The sequence below is a fragment of the Nerophis ophidion genome, linkage group LG06 (genome assembly GCF_033978795.1).
Source record: "Nerophis ophidion isolate RoL-2023_Sa linkage group LG06, RoL_Noph_v1.0, whole genome shotgun sequence".
Taxonomy (NCBI): domain Eukaryota; kingdom Metazoa; phylum Chordata; class Actinopteri; order Syngnathiformes; family Syngnathidae; genus Nerophis; species Nerophis ophidion.
The window spans coordinates 58,496,914-58,509,891 of record NC_084616.1 but is presented as its reverse complement, the minus strand read 5'-3'; the positions used below and the strand labels follow the sequence as shown (position 1 = coordinate 58,509,891).

Here is a 12,978-nt window from a genome sequence, read left to right as displayed (position 1 = left end):
GTGAAAAGAAATGCAATATTCAGTGTTGACAACTAGATTTTTTGTGGACATATTCCATAAATATTAATGTTAAAGATTTCTTTTTTTGTGAAGAAATGTTTAGAATGAAGTTCATGAATCCAGATGGATTTCTATTACAATCCCCAAAGAGGACACTTTAAGTTGATGATTACTTCTATGTGTAGAAATATTTATTTATAATTGAAGTATTTGTTTGTTTTTCAACAAGTTTTTTTAGTTATTGATGATGATGATAATGAAAAAATAACAATAAATATGAGAACTAAATTAGGAAATTAGTACCGGTGTGTACCAAGCCAGCATGGATAGGCTCCAACTCAGCTGTGCCGTCTGATTAGTTTTAAAATAAATTAAGAACACCTTATAGTGATTGAAAACACCACCTGTTTAAAATAGTGCTAATCACAGGTTTTCCTCGCTTACAAAGTTTAAATTATTTTTTTTTAAAAGCCTTATATTTGAACACATATTTAGTTTTACTGTCAGATTGTCATACGGGAACATATTAAAAATGTGTCTTGAAAGCATTTATTTTATTTCCTCAAAACTTAGTAACTGTTTTGAGTCCCTTCTGGCTTTTTTTTTTAATGTTACATTTTTTTCAGCAAAAGCACACCAGTTAATCTCCTAACTCAATGTTTCTCAACAAAGGGCCTATGTTGGGCCGCCAAAAATATATTTTTCTCAGCTGTAGTCCGTATGGGCCGTTGCAGTACTCAGTTATAATATACTTTTTCACCACTTGTGGCATTAATGACAATCTGAAACACACCGAAAAACTCTGGAGCCATAGTAATATAGAAATTTATTAAACACAAAAAATATGACTAAAGTGGTGACGCTGTATTTTCATTTGCACTTTAATTTTATTAACAGTTTAGTTAAGAAAGATATTCACTGTTAATTTAGTTTATTTATTCTGGCACACCATAATTGTATGTAAATCTATTTTTCGTCAGTTACTTATGTGTCCCTTCTTATGTAGTATATTTGGTTAGTGCTTATTTTTCTAATCAGGCTGACCAAAGCCTAAGGTTTATGTGTAAAATAAATAATAATCTTTTTGATTAACTCATGGTTTCATATAATTTGACAAGTTTGTAAATTGTAAGTAGATTTGTTGTAATTAAGGAATACGATTAAAATCAAGAGCGAGATGACTAATTCAGTGTTAATATTTGAGTGGGCCTCGGCCTCTCTGTTCTGGAAAAGTTGGACCTCAAAGTCAAAAAGGTTAGAAACTTATGGTATAACTCATCTTTGCACTGGTGTATGGTGTATGGTTAAGGTTACAATCTGAGGTTAAAGAGCATCTACGGTTAAAATAAATTGTGGGATTACCCTTCACATATACATACATGGTCAATGCAATATTTTTTGAGGATTAACCACATGTGTTAGGTTTTTATTTTTAACAGCACTAGTTTAAACCAACAAAAGTGTTGTGTGACCTAGTCAATGTGTAGAATCTTCCTGCCATATACAAACCCCAAAACAAGTGACTTTGGCACGTTGTGTAAATCGTAAATAAAAACAAAATACAATGATTTAGAAATCATTTTCAACCAATATTGAATTGAATAGACTGCAAAGACAAGATACTTAATATTCAAACTGGAAAACTAATTTTTTTGCGAATATTAGCTCATTTGGAATTTGATGCCTGCAACATGTTTAAAAAAAGCTGGCACAAGTAGTAAAAAAAAGACTGAAAAAACTTGAGGAATGCTCATCAAACACTTATTTGGAACATCCCACAGGTGAACAGGCTAATTGGGAACAGGTGGGTGCCATGATTGGATATAAAAGCAGCTTCCATTAAATGCTCAGTCATTCACAAACAAGGATGGGGCGAGGGTCAACAAATGCGTGAGAAAATTGTCGAACATTTTAAGAACAACATTTCTCATCAAGATATTGCAAGGAACTTAGGGAGATCACCATCCACGGTCCGGAATATAATCAAAAGGTTCAGAGAATCTGGAGAAATCACTACACGTAAGCGATGATATTAGGGACCTTCGATCCCTCAGGTGGTACTGCATCAAAAAGCGACATCAACGTGTAAAGGATATCACCACATGGGCTCAGGGACATTTTAAAAAATACTGTCAGTAACTATAGTTAATTACTACATCTGTATTTTCAAGTTGAAATTCTACTATGCAAAGCGAAAGCCATTTATCAACAACACCCAGAGACGCTGGCGGCTTCGCTGGGCCTGAGCTCAACTAAGATGGACTGATGCAAAGTGGAAAAGTGTTCTTTGGTCTGAAAAGTCCACATTTCAAATTATTTTTGGAAACTGTGGATGTCAAGGACCAAACAGGAAAAGAAACATCCAGTTTGTTATAGGTGCAAAGTTTAAAAAACAGCATCTGTGAAGGCGTGGGGAACTTACACATCTGTGAAGGCACCATTATTGCTGAAAGGTACATACAGGTTTTAGAACAACATATATTGCTATCCAAGAAACGTTATGGACGCCCCTGCTTATGTCAGCAAGAAAATGCAAAGCCATGTGTTACAACAGCGTGGCTTCATAGTAAAAGAGTGCAGGTACTAGACTGGCCTGCCTGTAGTCCAGACCATACCACAATGGAGAACAACTTAAATTGTACATCAGGCAAGAATGGGATTTTTTTTTCTCTGGCAGGAGCTCTGTGCTCTTGTGTCATCCTTTTGTGTTCCTGATGTTTCCCTCTTGTTTTCATGTGGGGTTTTTTGCCTTTTGGTTCGGGACCCTTTGACTGTGTGACAAAGGGTGGCACTTTTGTGACTTCTGCGGTGCTTTTTTGTGAACTTCTGGATCTGCCTCTCGGGAGCCTTTTGGCCTTGGAGAACAGCTGCTGGGTCTCTGCCACACCAAAGTCTGTTTGGAGACACTGGAGGAGATGGGGATGACGAGACAGGGCTGCGTAGATGGCGCTGAGCCCCGGGACAGACAGGCTTCAGTGTCTTGGCTGAATGAGCATGTATCTGACAACTCAGTCTCCTTGGACTGGACACTGGCCGAGAGTTGGTGGGCGGCCGGGGGTTGCGCTTGGTTGCTTTGTTGGGTCTGCTCCTGTCTCTGGCCATACTCCTCCCACCCAAGCAGACGATGACGTGGAACACCGCAAAGGCCACCACAGTGTTTTTTTGTTTTGTTTTTTTGTTGTTGTTTTACTTTTGTGGCTGTGTGTAGAAGTGGTTGGTTGCATCAGCGCTGCTCTTTTAATGTCTTTAATGTCCTTTGCGTTTGTCGATGTTTCCTTCTTACACACGTGTATGTGTGCTATGGCTATGAGTTTTTTTCCCCTTGGCCTCAGTCTGGAGCCCCTCTCCAGGGGCCAAGGTTCAGGCTGAATCAAACCCCCCCCCTCCCCCATTCCCCAGCGTTTACCTGTTTCTCACCTTTTTGTAAGGGGCGCCGGAAGTCGGCCGACCCGTCAGCGATCCTGTCCTGTCTCCCTGTAATGTTTGTCTGCTCTTGAATGGAATTGTGCTGACAATCTTAATTTCCCCTCGGGGATTATTATTGTAATTCTGAGTCTGATTATGATTCTGAAAGAATATCACCTGAAAAGCTTCAAAAATTGGTCTACTCAGTTCCCAAACGTTTACTGAGTGTTGTTAAAAGGAAAGGCAATGTAAAACAGTGGTAAATATGCCCCTGTGCCAACTTTTTTGCAATGTGTTGCTGCCATTAAATTTTAAGTTAATGATATGTTGCAAAAAAAATATGTTTCTCAGTTCGAACATTAAATGTCTTGTCTTTGAATATAAGTTGAAAAGGATTTGCAAATCATTGTATTCTGATTTTATTTAAGAATTATGCAACGTGCCAACTTCACTGGTTTTGGGTTTTGTACTAGGTTCCAAATGGCAATAAACTGTTTATAAGCAGTCACGAGTAGTAAACCAATTTGTGTTTGTACTTCTTAGTCCAAGGTCTCACACACCCCAACGTCTTTCCTTGTGTTATGATGGCATACAGTAGTAGTGGCACTTGATATTAGACTCATTATAATCTACTAGTTTGAGATGTGTAGTCTCTTGATCTCTGTAGTTCGTTGGCACGAAAGTCTAATATCCTGCCAAGAGTGGAAGAGTTCAGGCCTGTGCGGAATTTTTCATCTCATAATCGGGAGTTATTATTGTTTTACGATATAAGATAAAGAAATTGTTGTGTGGCTATGAGCACGTAGCTGATATGCCAGCCTACACAGCAGTCTACCCCCTCAATTCATTTTATTATAGCCAGTACACAGATGTACACAACGTCCTGCAGTTTCACTGGCATATGCCTCCCCTTGTGTCTTTATCATTTCCATTCATGCCAACATATCTATTTGTAACCTGCTCATATTATAGCATTTGCCCTTGGCGGCTCTTATCCACCTTACCCATGTTCATATTTTTATGAGGTGTTTTATTGAGAGTAAGCTCTATGAGCGACTGTGCGTCTGTGTGTGTGTGTGTCTTAGTCCACCCCCTCTACTCTTGTGTGCATGTGTCTTGTGACCCACAGCTCTGATACCCACTTTCTGGTATCAGATAACAATGGCTTGCTTCACACAGTCCACCCCCTGTGCTGCTGCCCTGCACTCTTGCAGCTTTACAAAGGTGTTCTCTCTCCCACTCTCTGCCTGATAAGGTGGCATATGGACATGTCACACAATAACCTGCCCTGTGCCCGTCCTTCCCTTCATGTCAGTGCATCCGCTACACAATTTGATTTTGTGTCCTTGACAAGCCCAGAGTACACCTCCCAACACAACAGTTACCGATAAGAACTGAGTCATAGTCGTGTGCAAAGAGACACATTTTGAGCAAATTCATAAAATAAACATGCACAATTATTTTTCCATGAAGCTGTTTGCCCTGGTGTGTCAGTTCCAGTTATGATTAAGAGAGGATTTATTTAAGCCTGTTAAGGATGCAAAGTTACCCATAGCTTTAGCCAATAGGTTCGGGTATGTAGGCAAAAGCCTTTTTCTCTACTCATTCCATTCACGCCTCCCATCTCATCTCTCGCGCTCTTCTCGCTGTCTCTCACTCTCCCGCCCCTTTCTCTGTTTGAGTCACACTCACCAATGTTGCCTTATAAGGCAACAGCCCTCTGCTCCCAGTGAATGACATAAATACTGATGGAGTGAATGAGGCGCAAATTGTCAATCAATAGCGCTTGCTTCGGTGCCAGTTGACTAAGAGGCCATTGCTGCGTCATTTTTTGGCTTTTATCAAGCCACCCCTGTGCCCAGCATCGTCCTAGTTTTTTTCTATCCTCTCTCCACTGTGATTTATCCATCTTTCCCTCCGTTGCTCTGAGCCAGCCTGAGCGCTGCGTCACAGGCCGTCACATGACCACCTCATTCGCTCTGTAGTGGCGTCACGTAGTGAGTTCAAGCGACATTTTGTATTTGAACCGCCTCATGTCTCCTGCTCATGTGTTTCTGTGTCTTCGTATCAGAGGAAGCTTTCAATAGGGAGTGTGAAAACCAGCAGCCTGAGGCCAAATGTTGCCAATCAAAAAGGAAAAACAAGTCCCAGTTTTCTCTATCAGGACTAATTACTCATGAACAACTGCACACTTTGGCATATTCTCCACGCATTTCCGAACACAGCACTTAAATTGTCCAATTTGGCACAGACAAAGTGCTTATCAATCAATGACCTTTGCAAAAACAGAACCCAAATAATGAAATAATTTGACTATTTTTACTTGGTTTGTTGAAATTGCAGTAATCACAGAAAATAGGGATGTAACAATATCAAAATCTTACAGTACAATATTATCACGGTAGTAAGGCCACAGTATAGTATTGTTGTGGTTTATGTCCAAAAAAAAGACTTAAAAGGCCATTTTGAGTAAAATGAAGTGACAGGAATGTTTAGGATAAACACACTTACTGTAATTGTAATTGAACACACACATAATCATATTTGTCATTACAAATATTTTCAAGTGCAAAGAATTGTGCGGGAACATTCTCTGTTCCCTCAACTCTTACTTTCGGAGAAAAGTGTCCTCTACAGTGTATGTTTCTTCCATCAGTTTGGAAAATGCAGTTTCTAAAAAAAAAAACCCTCACATTTTAACTTTTAATACCCGGGTATTCCGGGTTCCTCCCACCTCCAAAGACGTGCACCTGGGGATAGGTTGATTGGCAACACTAAATTGGCCCTGGTGTGTGAATGTGAGTGTGAATGTTGTCTGTCTATCTGTGTTGGCCCTGCGATGAGATGGCGATTTGTCCAGGGTGTATGACGCCTTGTAGCTGAGGTAGGTTCCAGCGCCCCCCGCGACCCCGAAGGGAATAAGGGGTAGAAAATGGATTGGATGGATAATGTAAATTCCTCACAAATTGATGTTTAGCGTCACAGCCTTCATCTTTTCCGGTTGATGGTAGCTTATCAAGTAGCTTTGGTGTGTAGCAGGTGCTCCTTAACCCAGTCTGTTTTGGCTTGGAACGCTGGAGATGAATGTGAAGTCATGTTTTCGCCGGGGTTTGTTTGTCTGTTAGTTAGCAATATAACTCAAACAGTTATTTGGACTTTGAAAATAAACATGTCCTCCTATCTACTGCACTACGAAGTGAAAAACACTTCACTTCCTGCTTCTTCTTTTTCTGTCCTTTGCGGCGCTCCACGCCTCTACATTGCGATCATGCATTGCATAGAGGACACTGGGAGATGCGGTTTATTGTCAGCCCGGCCAAAGCAAAAGTACCAGAGAAAAACTACACTCACCAAGTTTTTGTTTGATATTGTCAAGCGTCACGGCATTATTAATAAGATTTGGAATCTGACTGTAACTACAATACCATCACATCCTTAACAGCAAATATATATCTCACTTTTACCTGATTCATTTTCATTTTAATTCTTAATTTATTGGGGATTTATAGACAAATAGGAGAGATTTTCTTTGAGTCAAAGTAATGAAACAATAAAAATAGAGAATTTGGAAAATGACTTCTTTGTTGACTTGAGATTACCTATTGTTCAAATCAATAATAAACTAAATATTTTATTATTCCAATAATAAAATAACCTGATAAGATAAAACGTAATATATGGGTTGTGTCCATATCTGATGCAGATACATTATTGCAATAATAACCTAGTTATATTATCAATAAGTTATTTGTACTCCCTCTTCTGCTTTTTATTGCATATTGGATGTGTGCAGTAAACAAGTTGTGTTTCTTGTTGCAGGCGTGTTTCTTATCCCTTACCTGCTGATAGTTTTCATTGGGGGAATCCCAGTATTTTTCCTGGAAATCGCTCTGGGACAGTTCATGAAGCAGGGAGGGGTCTCTGCCTGGAACATTGCACCTCTTTTCAAAGGTACCTCTGAGTGTCTGGCAGTAAAAGTGAGCATTATTGCTCTTGTGTTGATCATGTTGACTCTGTATGCTCTTTCTACCAGGTCTGGGTTTAGCATCAATGGTGATTGTGTTTTTCTGCAACACCTACTACATCATGATTCTTGTGTGGGGCCTCTACTTTCTTTTCCACTCCTTTACCAACCCACTGCCGTGGGCCACCTGTGGCAACCCCTGGAACACCCCCAATTGCACAGAGGACTTCCGTCGCACCTGCCACAACCGCAGTGCAATTCAGATGGCATCTGCTGCTCAAGACATGAACGTGTCCTCAGTCAGGTTCCTCCTCAACAACAGCTGCATGGAAATTGAAGGCATGCGCTCTCCAGTCATCGAGTTCTGGGAGTATGTCTATCTTTTCACGACAATTTAAATGATTTCCACAATGTTTTCCACCATTTCGATATAATGGATTTTTTGAGTAAAAAATCGATACATACTTTATGGAAAAAACTTTTGTTATATACCTAATAAGGATTGTTAATTATTCAATCAGAGGTTGGACTAGACCCGGTGTACGAAACTTGAGGTCCCCTGGCCCATGTTTTGTGGTCGTCAACTTAAAGTGGCTGATTACAACTTTTAAGAACACCATCGGCTAGTAACCATTAGTGCTTTAATATAACATATTTTTCTAAATGTCTGTTTTTCCACAATTACTAATAATATAAATAAAATTGCTCCTCGGCTCGTGAAAAAAATTTGTCGTTCAGGCTGTCTCTTACAGTTGCCTCGTACACATCCGGAATGCGTGCAAATAAACAAAAGCAGTCCCAAAGAAGCAACTATACATTTCTAGTCATGTTTTTGTTGTGATAGAACAGGCGGCACAAACTATGTCCCGGCCCTCGAGCGTCCACTATCTGGCCCGCATATGTCCCAAGTATATATCCATCCATCCATTTTCTTCCGCTTATCCGAGGTCGGGTCGCGGGGGCAGCAGCCTAAGCAGGGAAGCCCAGACTTCCCTCTCCCCAGCCACTTCGTCCAGCTCTTCCCGGGGTATCCCGAGGCGTTCCCAAGCCAGCCGGGAGACACAGTCATCCCAACGTGTCCTGGGTCTTCCCTGTGTCCTCCTACCGGTTGAATGTGCCCTAAACACCTCCCTGGGGAGGCGTTCGGGTGGCATCCTGACCAGATGCTCAAAACACCTCATCTGGCTCCTCTCGATGAAGAGGAGCAGCGGCTTTACTTTGAAATCCTCCCGGATGACAGAGCTTCTCACCCTATCTCTAAGGGAGAGCCCCGCCACCCGGCGGAGGAAACTCATTTCGGCCGCTTGTACCCGTGATCTTGTCCTTTCGGTCATGACCCAAAGCTCATGTCCATAGGTGAGGATGGGAACGTCGATCGACCGGTAAATTGAGAGCTTTGCCTTCCGGCTCAGCTCCTTCTTCACCACAACGGATCGATACAACGTCCGCATTACTGAAGACGCTGCACCAATCCGCCTGTCGATCTCACGATCCACTCTTCCCTCATTCGTGAACAAGACTCCTAGGTACTTGAACTCCTCCACTTGAGGCAGGGTCTCCTCCCCAACACGGAGGTGGCACTCTACCCTTTTCCGGGCGAGAACCATGGACTCGGACTTGGAGGTGCTGATTCTCATTCCGGTCGCTTCACACTCTGCTGTAAACCGTTCCAGTGAGAGCTGAACATCCCGGCCAGATGAAGCCATCAGGACCACATCATCTGCAAAAAGCAGAGACCTGATCCCCCGGCCACCAAACCGGAACCCCTCAACGCCTTGACTGCGTCTAGAAATTCTGTCCGTAAAAGTTATGAACAGAATCAGTGACAAAGGACAGCTTTGGCGGCGTCCAACCCTCACTGGAAACGTGTCCGACTTACTGCCGGCAATGCGGACCAAGCTATGACACTGATTGTACAGGGAGCGGACCGCCCCAGTCCGATACCCTATATTCTCTGAGCACTCCCCACAGGACTTCCCGAGGGACACGGTCGAATGCCTTCTCCAAGTCCACAAAGCACATGTAGACTGGTTGGGCAAACTCCCATGCACCCTCAAGGACCCTGCCGAGAGTATAGAGCTGGTCCACAGTTCCACGACCAGGGCGAAAACCACACTGTTCCTCCTGAATCTGAGGTTCGACTATCCGGCGTAGCCTCCTCTCCAGTACACCTGAATAAACCTTACCGGGAAGGCTGAGGAGTGTGATCTCACGATAGTTGGAACACACCCTCCGGTCCCCCTTTTTAAAGAGAGGGACAACCACCCCGGTCTGCCAATCCAGAGGTACCGCCCCCGATGTCCACGCGATGCTGCAGAGTCTTGTCAACCAAGACAGCCCTACAGCATCCAGAGCTTTAAGAACTCCGGGTGGGTCTCATCAAACCCTCAAAAGCATAGCCACCGAGTAGCTTTTTAACTACCGCAGCAACCTCAGCCCCAGAAATAGGAGAGTCCACCACAGATTCCCCAGGCAATGCTTCCTCATAGGAAGACGTGTTGGTGGGATTGAGGAGGTCTTCGAAGTATTCCTTCCACCGATCCACAAAATCCGCAGTGGAGGTCAGCAGAACACCATCTGCACCATACACGGTGTTGACAGTGCACTGCTTCCCCTTACTGAGGCAGCGGATCTTAGTCCAGAATCGCTTCGAAGCCATCTGAAGTCGTTTTCCATGGCTTCCCTGAACTCCTCCCATGTCCGAGTTTTTGCCTCCGCGACCGCTGAAGCTGCACACCGCTTGGCCTGTCGGTACCCGTCCACTGCCTCCGGAGTCCTATGAGCCAAAAGAACCCGATAGGACTCCTTCTTCCACTTGACGGCATCCCTCACTGCTGGTGTCCACCAACGGGTTCTGGGATTACCACCACGACAGGCACCAACTACCTTGCGGCCACAGCTCCAATCAGCCGCCTCGACAATAGATGTGCGGAACATGGTCCACTCGGACTCAATGTCCAGCACCTCCCTCGTGACATGTTCAAAGTTCTTCCGGAGGTGGGAATTGAAACTCTCTCTGACAGGAGACTCTGCCAGACGTTCCCAGCAGAACCTCACAATGCGCTTGGGCCTGCCAGGTCTCTCCGGCATGCTCCCCCACCATCGCAGCCAATTCACCACCAGGTGGTGATTGGTTGAAAGCTCCGCCCCTCTCTTCACTCGAGTGTCCAAAACATGAGACCGCAGATCCGATGACACAACTACAATGACGATCATGGAACTGTGGCCTAGGGTGTCCTGGTGCCAAGTGCACATATGGACACCCTTATGTTTGAACATGGTGTTGGTTATGGACAATCTGTGACGAGCACAAAAGTCCAATAACAAAACACCACCCGGGTTCAGATCCGGGCGGCCATTCTTCCCAATCACGCCTCTCCAGGTTTCACTGTCGTTGCCAACATGAGCGTTGAAGTCCCCCAGTAGGACAAGGGAATCACCCAGGAGAGCACTTTCCAGTATTCCCTCGAGTGTATCCAAAAAGGGTGGGTACTCTGAACTGTTGTTTGGTGCGTAAGCACAAACTACAGTCAGGACCCGTCCCTCCACCCGAAGGCGGAGGGAGGCTACCCTCTCGTCCACTAGGTTGAACTCCAACGTGCAGGCTTTGAGCAGCCGCGTTGCAACAAGAATTGCCACCCCAGCCCGTCGCCTCTCATTGCTGGCAACGCCAGAGTGAAAGAGAGTCCAGTCCCTCTCGAGAGAACTAGTTTCAGAGACCTTGCTGTGCGTTGAGGTGAGTCCAACTATATCCAACAGGAACTTCTTTACCTCGTGCACTAGCTCAGGCTCCTTCCCCCACGTCCCAAGAGCTAGCTTATGTAGCCGAGGATCGGACCGCCAAGTGCCCTGCTTTCGGCTGCTCCCCAGCTCACAATGCACCCGACCTTTATGGCCCCTCCTATGAGTGGTGAGCCCATTGGAGGGATGACCCACGTTGCCTCTTCGGGCTGTGCCCGGCCGGGCCCCATGGGAACAAGCCCGGCCACCAGGCGCTCGCCATCGTGCCCCAACTCCAGGCCTGGCTCCAGAGGGGGCCCCGGTGACCCGCGTCCGGGCGAGGGAAATCTGAGTCCATTTTGTTGTGTATCCATAGAAATCTTTGAGCTGCTCTTGGTCTGATCCCTCACCTAGGACCTGTTAGTCTTGGGAGACCCTACCAGGGGGCATGAAAGCCCCCGTACAACATAGCTCCTAAGATCATTGGGACACGCAAACTCCTCTACCACGGTAAGGTGGCAGCTCACATATATATATATATATATATATATATATATATATATATATATATATATATATATATATATATATATATAAAATATGTGTATATGTATAATATGTATATGTGTATATATGTGTATATATATATATAATATGTATATATATGTATGTATGTATGTATATGTATGTCTGTATATATGTATGTATATATATATGTATATATATGTGTATGTATATATATATATATATATATTTATATGTATGTATATATATATATGTATGTCTATACATATATATATACATACATATATATGTGTGTGTATATATATATACATATATATATACACGTACATACACATATATACTGTATATATATATGTATGTATATATATAGACATACACGTGTATATATGTATGTATGTATGTACGTGTATATATATATATACACATACATATATATATATTTATATATATATATGTATGTATGTACGTGTATATATATATGTATGTATGTACGTGTATATATATATACACACACATATATATATATATATGTGTGTATATATATATACACGTACATACATACATATATATATGTGTGTATATATATATATACACACATATATATATGTGTGTGTATATATATATATGCACGTACATACATACATATATATGTGTGTATATATAAACATATACACACATATGTATGTGTATGTATATATGTATGTGTGTATGTATATATATATATATATATAATTTTTTTTGGGGGGGGGGTTTTGGAAACCTGTCCTGTCCAGCTGCTTTGGAAAATCCTATTCTTGATGTAGATGTCCATGTACAGATTTACTTTACAAAAGAGAAGTGTGGGAGTATGGTATACTTCTCTTGTTGTTGTATTTGTATTTGGCTGTATTAAATATTTGCATATATTTAGTGTTTGGCAAAAAAAGAAAAGGGGTAAAAAAAAATAAGACAATTTGGGGGACAAGAGGGGCACCGAAAGCCCCGCCTTCAGCCAAATTCTTTTAACCCATTGTGGCGCCAAGTCAAAACATTTGGGGACCTCTGTGATAGAATACACATTCAATGATTGCCATAGTTAGCAGCTAAACTTTACCAAAATGCTATCATTAGCTGACAACAAACCTAACTAATATGTATGCGTTTGTGTAAAGTGTGATGTAGTTTAGAGGGCAGATATAATGCAGGGGTGTCAAACTTATTTTTATTGAGTGCCTCATCGCAGTAAAAGCTGTCCTAAAAGGGCCACATGCAATGCAATAGTCTAATATGTGTATATATATACAGTATATATACAGTATATATACAGTATATATATATATATATATATATATATATATATATATATATATACGTATATATATATA

The 12,978-nt window shown here is 42.3% G+C and overlaps 1 protein-coding gene across 3 annotated transcripts in view; it reads left to right on the top strand.

Annotated features, from left to right (window-relative positions):
• Positions 1 to 12,978, top strand: part of LOC133555022 (sodium- and chloride-dependent creatine transporter 1-like) — a 38,474-nt gene that overhangs the window by 7,318 nt on the left and 18,178 nt on the right. For 2 of the 3 annotated variants that reach the window (XM_061904432.1, XM_061904433.1), the window contains 2 exons: positions 7,225 to 7,356; positions 7,439 to 7,739. In XM_061904432.1, the coding sequence (XP_061760416.1) occupies positions 7,225 to 7,356; positions 7,439 to 7,739 (433 nt within the window). Of the gene's footprint in view, positions 1 to 6,150; positions 6,290 to 7,224; positions 7,357 to 7,438; positions 7,740 to 12,978 lie in introns of those variants that run through there. The other variant, XM_061904434.1, reaches the window with a different exon arrangement.